This window comes from Calypte anna, chromosome 1, assembly GCF_003957555.1.
Source record: "Calypte anna isolate BGI_N300 chromosome 1, bCalAnn1_v1.p, whole genome shotgun sequence".
Classification (NCBI taxonomy): Eukaryota; Metazoa; Chordata; class Aves; order Apodiformes; family Trochilidae; genus Calypte; species Calypte anna.
This window is the reverse complement of record NC_044244.1, coordinates 171,739,927-171,747,407: the sequence shown is the minus strand read 5'-3', so window position 1 is coordinate 171,747,407 and position 7,481 is coordinate 171,739,927. Positions and strand designations below refer to the sequence as shown.

The 7,481-nt window shown below is 45.6% G+C and overlaps 1 protein-coding gene across 3 annotated transcripts; it reads right to left on the bottom strand.

Moving 5' to 3' along the window:
• Window positions 1-981: 981 nt before the first annotated feature.
• ALG11 (ALG11 alpha-1,2-mannosyltransferase) lies at window positions 982-6,724 on the bottom strand. Of its 3 annotated transcripts, none has more exons than XM_030452077.1 (4): window positions 6,628-6,724; window positions 5,420-5,635; window positions 3,562-4,493; window positions 982-1,371 (listed from the first exon to the last, which is right to left on the bottom strand). In XM_030452077.1, exons 1-4 carry the CDS (start codon window positions 6,663-6,665, stop codon window positions 1,100-1,102), a joined length of 1,458 nt encoding a protein of 485 aa, XP_030307937.1. In that variant the 5' UTR covers window positions 6,666-6,724; the 3' UTR covers window positions 982-1,099. The 3 variants fall into 3 exon arrangements, with proteins under 3 accessions (XP_030307937.1, XP_030307945.1, XP_030307951.1); XM_030452085.1 differs by having other exon boundaries at window positions 5,420-5,596; XM_030452091.1 differs by lacking the exon at window positions 5,420-5,635.
• Window positions 6,725-7,481: the final 757 nt, after the last annotated feature.

Here is a 7,481-nt window from a genome sequence, read left to right as displayed (position 1 = left end):
ATCCACAGTTTCAGTTATGCAGTACCAGTACTGATCACTGTGCAACAGTTTCCCAGGGTAGCAGTGAAGAGCTTTATTAGCACCATGAGAATGATGCATGATGCATTCCATCCTTGGCAATAAAACACGGGACAGAAGCATCTTCCAACCCTGTTTTCATACACAGAATTTCCAACTATCCATCTGAAGTTTAAAGAGAGAGAAACCCACACTCTTAAAGCCTGATTTCAGTTGCTTTTTGCATTTCTTAGTTTGCTAAAATATAAACCACTGCTTTGATGGCTCAGAAAAGTACAAGGTTTTTCCATTTCTTTATACCAAAGATGTCAAATCTAATGTTTTCTTCACTATGTTCTCACTTTTATAACAACAAGCAGTAGTTTACAGCTTTAACACTCATATTTGTATAGCCCTTAATTATGTCCTCTAATCTAGACCCTTCTATTCCCTAGGAACAGAAAACCTTTCCAACCCTCAAAAGAGTAGGGTTGGAAAAATACCATCAAGTTGTCATATTGTGAAAGATGAGGAAATAGCTAATGTAATGATCAGAGACAAGTGCAATTATTACACTTATTAAAAAAACAAGCTAACAAACCCACCCTATGATTAACCTAAAGGAATTACTGTAGCTATCGAAATCTCCAGAACCAGAATTAAAATCCTATATAATAAGGGTTTTCCCACACAAAGGGGGACAGCAAACTGAAAATGTGCTACAGATTGTGGGAAAAAATTCTGGGTACAAAAGCCTTGACTTGAAAAAGTGTGACTGTCAGTAGGAGTCATGAAATGGGTGCTGACTGAAAGGGTTCAATAAATAAAAGAACTTCCAGATGTAGTTGTTACCAAAGAACAGTTCTGTGAATCCAGAGGGCTTTGCAGTGCACAGTACTGCCATGTGGTCAACACAGAAAAATTTCAGGACCATTTAAAGTAAAAAAAAAAAAAAAAATCTATTACATAACAGATACTCAAATAGAAAGAAAAAAAATCTCTTTATTGAATGGGAGCAGGAATCATAGATTAGATATATTTACAGGTGACACATTGTCAAATATAAAAAGTTAACTTTACTCACATTTTTATTCATATATATTTATTTAAATAATGGTTCCACAGATAACAGGAATGTCTCTTGGAAATGCTGGTCAGAAAACCTGTGCACAGAGCGACGTGCATTTTCTCTGATCTCTAACCTTTTTTCAGGAGACAAAGAGAGGATGTGAGCCATCATCTCAGCATAACTGTCCTCATTGTCAGCTAGGAAGCCTGTGACGTGTCCTTCATAGGGTACCACGATGTCTAATTTGGGGCCTCCAGAATTGTGAGCCAGGATAACAGTGCCAGCTGCCATACATTCAACTACTCCTGCAAAAGACACAGAAGACAATGAGTGTGCACATCATGGACTCTGGCTTCCTGTAAGGCACTGGAAATTTAAAACTGCAGTAAGAATCACTGAGAATTTTAAGTTACTGTAGACTGCAGTTCTAGATCAGTTTGAAGAATACAGAGCACATGGTGTCAGAAAAACAAGCTCAACCTTTTTCAATGCTAAGGATTGAAATGATAGTTTCTCTTAAACACATAAAATTACAAATAGAAATCAGATGTGACTGGTTAAGTTGTGGTACTGATTATGTCACCAACATATGCTGTGAAAAAACAGCAGGATATGGAAACAAATGTAAAGATAAACATGGACAGTAGCTCAGTGACAGAACACTGCACTGCTCTGTAGCAGAACACTGTTCTGTTCTTCTCTGTGGCACCACCACACACTGTTATGGTATGGTGGCAGCTCCAGAAATAATTACAAATTGGAGCTGAACATCACCATATTCATTTTCCCAGTCAAATCTGAAGATTTTTAAGATTTTTAGAAAGATATTCAGAGAAAGCTGACTGTGCACATTACAATCAGATGACATTCAAGAGTTCAGTATTTTGCAGACTAACAAAGCTTTATAGCTTTTGACAGCTCAGCAAGACAAACTAGTAATCCCTGTTATCACTGCATCTGTGTTTTTGACAGAAGTTTTAATGAACTGTCAATCTGACAGTAAGCTCTCCTCTGCCATGAGAAATGGGACAGAACAGCACATAATGTATACATCAGCTTCAGTACTCCTCTGTGACTCCAGAACAGACCTCAGAAATCATTCACTGCTGATTCTTTTCAGTTCCAATTCAATTTTTTAAAACTTCCCCTGGCTCAGAAATTGCCCACTACAAATAATCACACAGAATCAGAGAATGTTAGGGGTTGGAAGGGACCTTTGGGGATCACTGAATCCAATCTCCTGGCTCCAGAGTTTTGGCACACATCTTTAGAGGTGAAAAGCCACTGAAAGTGAAATCATGCTGAAAGTCAAAATCACACTGTCACTGTATCACTTAAAAATAAATTACTAAAAAAAAATTAAATTAAATTAAATTAAAAATTAAAAATTAAATTAAATTAAAATTAAAAAAAATAAATTACTTAATTAAACAGTTTCAGAGGGAAGCAGAGAACATGAAAAAAAAACCAAACATTCTTTCCATTTGTGGGAGACACTTCAGAGTGTCTTTTTATACCAAGTTCTTACAGACTACAATCTACTAGTCCCAAAATCTACATAACTTGTGTTCTAATGAAGCCTGATGACAGTAACTACAGTTCAGTCACATTACAGCCAACTACATCACCCACCTCTTTGGCTCCTAACTTACCCCTGGTGTAGATTTCTGGCAGATGCCCAATCTTACATTCCCTTTCAAGGACAGGACTCAACCAACCCCAATAAACTGAGCTGGACACCTTCACTCTGAACAACAGCAGATTGCCAACCATGTCCCAGCTCCTCTTCAGCATTCTGCTCCAGACTGTGGCAACTGATTTCAGGACTTCATTACCTCAGCACAGCTGCCTAATGCAATGAGCTGAGCAAGTGGCCCTGGTGGCATCTACATGGGGCACACAACCTCAGAGACAGGATCTGTGGGACACTCACACCTCTGGAACAGCAGCTACAGCCCCATGACATACAACAGAAATGTCACATGCAGCTGAGGCAGGAGGAAGACAATCAAAACCTTATGGATGTCTATACATAAACTGTGTGTAAGCTCCCCCTGCAGTCAGTGGGGCTTTCACAGAAGCACTTGCTGCCTTTGGGTACAGAAGGCATCTCAGTAAGGCTGACAGACCTAAAACAGGACCTTAGGGTCACCTACATCCTTGCACAGCAATAGCTGGAGGTCAAGCAGGATGTCTTGGGCAGCAGAGATGGGACTAATTGGCTGTTTACATGACCAGAGGGTGCCCATAATTAACAGTTTACAACACCTACAGCACTTCAGCTTGGGCTACAGTAGCACCTGAATTGGTCCTGTAGGGGCTACCTCAGCAAGACTGCCTCAGATGAGAACAGGAGTTGGGAGACCTGCTTGGCAGGCATGCAGAACTCTGTGTTTGGACACCTTACACCAAGGAACCTTAAGGAGGAACCAAAGCCCTCCCCAGCTGTGTCCCCAGCTGTGACAAATGGCTGCACACCCAGGGGAGATACTGACCGATCCCAAAGTGCTCGTTCCACATGGTGTGCAGCCCAATGGTGGCCTTGGCCAGGTGCCTCTTGAGCTCCTCAAATGGAATGTTTATTCTGAACACCACCTCATTACTCACTCCCAGCTCTTCACAGAGGAGCTTCAGGTTATTTACACGCTCTTCATCTTGCTGATTACGACAGCCTCCAATTAAGATCAGCTTCAGTGGTGGCTGCTGCCCCAGTCTCTTCTCTTTCAGCAATTTAGCAAAGGCTCTGATTTGCAAAGGGTGATCCTTTTCGGGCCTGAACTGGCTGATGGAAACAATGGAACACTCAGTGGTGCTCTTTTCCTCTTCCAGTGGGATATCCAGGAAGGTCTGGACATCACAGGGTGGATACACAACGCTAGTGTAAGCTCCAGCTCTCCAGAGGGAAAGGATGTGATTTAGTGTCCAAGTAGAATTCACCATAACCACATCACTGCAGGAACCAACCATTCCATACAGAAAAGCAAAAAAGTAGTAGTAGACCAGTTTAAATTTGCTGAACAGGGGATTCTTTGTGATGAAGGCTGCATTGTTGAACCTGGTATCCTGATTCCTAACCACAGAGAGCATCTCAGTGCTGATGGTGGGATAATGGACATAGCAGCCAGTGCGACAGCCTCCTAAGTACTTGAAGAGGGGGAGTGTGAAGGCGTAGCCCATGGAGTCAATGTAAACATCAGGAACACACTTCAGGAGAGCTTCCCAGCCCAGAAACACTGATCCCAAGCTTTGTCCCAGCAAAGTAAAGTGAGGGTAAAGAGAAGCCTCCACGAGGTAGCGTTTTTCCAGGAACACAAACTTCACAGGATGGGTTAATTTAATATTGAATCTTCTGAAAGCACCTTCCACTATTTCTTCTCCAGTGGCCTCTCTGTCACCAGTGTAAACAACACACGTCACATTTCTGTACCTGCAAGAGTAAAGCAAAAGACCTCTGTGTGTTTTTCTCTTCAGATTTTTAAATATGAAAAATATTATCCATCTGAAACAGCTCAATAAGTATGTGGGAATAAATGCCTGACCTTGATCTGAAATGATTTTAACCTAACAATAGTTTTTCTTAGGCTCCCACAGTTTTTTCTCATCTGCAGAAAAATACTTTCTGAGGGCTTAGGGAATTTTGGGCTTTTACTCACTTTCTTGAGTAAAATGTAAAAGGAGCTCAGTATTATTCTACAGACTTAAAAATGCAGAAGACTCTGCAATTCAGCAGATGTGCCAGTGTTAATTCCACTTCAGATAGTGACTTGTTTTGCCTCCTGCACCAAGAGAGAAGTATCAAGATTATCAGTTGTGTGCTGGTGAGTTGTGCCCACACAAAGTTCCCAGTGTGGAAAACTGATGAGGGAGGAGAAGTTCTCCCAAAGAGAGAAAGAAGAGAGAGATGCCACAGCAGGGAAGATTAGAACCTGGGTAAAGACATTCAAGTGGAATGCTGCAACCATTTAAAAACAAACACAGGACCCCTGGATTAACGATCTCTATTTAAATATGAAAAATGTCAAAATGTGCACAAATACCACCAGTAGCTGAGAATGAAATATAGAATCATAGAATCATAGAACTGGCTGGGTTGGAAGGGACCTCAGAGATCATCAAGTCCAACCCTTGATCCACTACTGCTGCAGTTACCAGCCCATGGCACTGAGTGCCACATCCAGTCTCTTTTTAAATATCTCCAGGGATGGAGAATCCACTACTTCCCTGGGCAGCCCATTCCAATGTCTGATCACCCTCTCCGTAAAGAAATTCTTTCTAATATCCAACCTAAACCTCCCCCAGCACAACTTAAGACCGTGCCCTCTTGTCTTGCTATGTATAAATGTATATTCTTACTTTTTCTGGAGTGTTCTTATGGCACACCACAAGACTCTCTCCCCTCCACCACCTGCATTGCAATAGGGGTGAAAAAAGGCAACGTGCAGCGGCCGCTTCCCCTCTCGCTTCTTCCTCTGTTGTACCCAGAGCCGTATCCCCCACAGCAGAACCAGCAGGCACAGACACAAAAGTCCACTTAGAAACAATGCAGGGATTAACAATGAGCACAGCAACCTGAAAGGAGTCGGGAATTTGAAAATGTAAAACAGTTTTAAGCAACGACTGTGGAGGGAACTGAGAGCTAAGGGCTTACAGGGAGAGCTAAAGGGAGTGTAGCAATGTCTTTGGATTCTTCTAATCTCAGAAACCATCAATATAGATGTATTATTTCAACAATGACAAAAAAACCTAAAAACCAACTTGGTTGTTTAGCCAAATATATTTTTCCTACTGTTACTTCAGAATTATTTTTTATTGTTTATGCAGGCCACCTATTGATCTCTCTCCACGTGCTATGCCCACCATAAAGGCTGCTTTGATTCCCTTAGCAATCTGGCAAAACCCAACCAGCAAAGTGACTTTTAAATAGACTTCCAAGTATTTTCTGTGTTTTCCATTCCCCTGACACCTGAGGACCTGTATAAACTGTCCAGAAAAACACTTGAGTGGTTTCTCAGTTTAGAGAGAACCAGTTTCCTGTGGTCTCTGAAGCAGTGACAGCACCACCTCCCTGCACCAGCTCTCCTAATCCAAGCCCTGGAGGTTTCTCACAGGAATCTCTCCTTGCCCTAACGCCAGAGCACAGGTTCCCAAGCTGTGCCGCAAGGTATGATAAACATTAATACACTCGACACTCAAGGGATTGCCCACGGCGCTCCACGCGTCACAAACAACACGTCAGGTAAGAAAATATCTCCACTTGCAGAACGAAGAAGCGGAAAAAAAAATATAAAAGAATTAAACTACCCGAGGCCGGCGGCAGAACAGAAAAGAGCCGGGCAGGGCCCCGTTCCACCTCGCCCTGCTCGAGGGTCCCCTCTCCTCAGGAGGGGCACGGAGGGGAGGGGGGTGATGCCCGGGGAGGGCCGGGGTAAGGAGAGCGGAGCGCGGCCGCGGCTTGGCAGGGGGCCGTGGAGGCGCGGGGGCTCCTTCTCCCCTCCCTCTCCGCTGCCAGGACGCGCCACCCCCAGCAGACACACGGCCCCGGCCCCTCGCAGCCCCGGTACCTGAACAGCCCACACAGACACATCCCTCCCGCCACCATCTTGGACAGCTCCGCCGGGCCGGCCCGCCGGAAGGGGCGGGGGCTGGCACCGCGGGGAAGGGGCCGGGCGGGAACTGCCTCCTTCTCATTGGTTCCGGCCGGAAAGAGACGGATGGGCGGGAAGGGAGCGGGGCTGGGAGGGGCGACGGGGAGGGGCGAAAAGGGGGGCGGGGCCGTGCCCAGGGGGTGGGTGGGGCCGCCTCGTGCTCCCTGACAGCGCCCCCTGCCGGGTGGGAGCGGCGCTGCCGTCGCTGTGGCAGCGGCCGTCTCCTCCTCCTCCTCCTCCTCCTCCTCCTCCTCCTCCTCCTCCTCCTCCTCCTCCTCCTCCTCCTCCTCCTCCTCCTCCTCCTCCTCCTCCTCCTCTTCCTCCTCCTCCTCTTCCTCCTCCTCCTCCTCCTCCTCCTCCTCCTCCTCCTCCTCCTCCTCCTCCTCCTCCTCCTCCTCCTCCTCCTCCTCCTCCTCCTCCTCCTGCTCCTTCTCCCCCCCCCCCCCACCATGGGCACCTCAAGGGGTGTGGGGTGTGAGTGTCCGTGGCTCCCTGGGACGTGGGGATCCTTCAGCCACATCCACCAGATGCAGATTTTTCCTCTGTGGGTTCTGCCCCTGTCTGTCACCACACGAGGATGGCAGTCACTGTCCTGACTCCCAGTCCTCCCTTAATCTTGGAACTGTAGAATCATCAGCCTTAAAGATCATCGAGTCTGAAGGCCCTTCCATGGTGTAGAATCCCCAAAAGAGTATTTGTCTCAAAACAGCCTCTCTGACCAAGTGGACACTGTGCTTGGGGGGAGGCTTCACTCGATAGCCACCTGGGCT

Excerpts from the sequence above, each read along its gene's own strand:
- ALG11 (XM_030452077.1), bottom strand. The coding sequence starts at position 6,665 with ATGGTGGCGGGAGGGATGTGTCTGTGTGGGCTGTTCAG. Across the intron at positions 4,494-5,419 it reads ATAAGAACACTCCAGAAAAA|GTACAGAAATGTGACGTGTG; the intron begins GTAAGAATATAC and ends TTACTCTTGCAG. Across the intron at positions 1,372-3,561 it reads GAACGAGCACTTTGGGATCG|GAGTAGTTGAATGTATGGCA; the intron begins GTCAGTATCTCC and ends TGTCTTTTGCAG.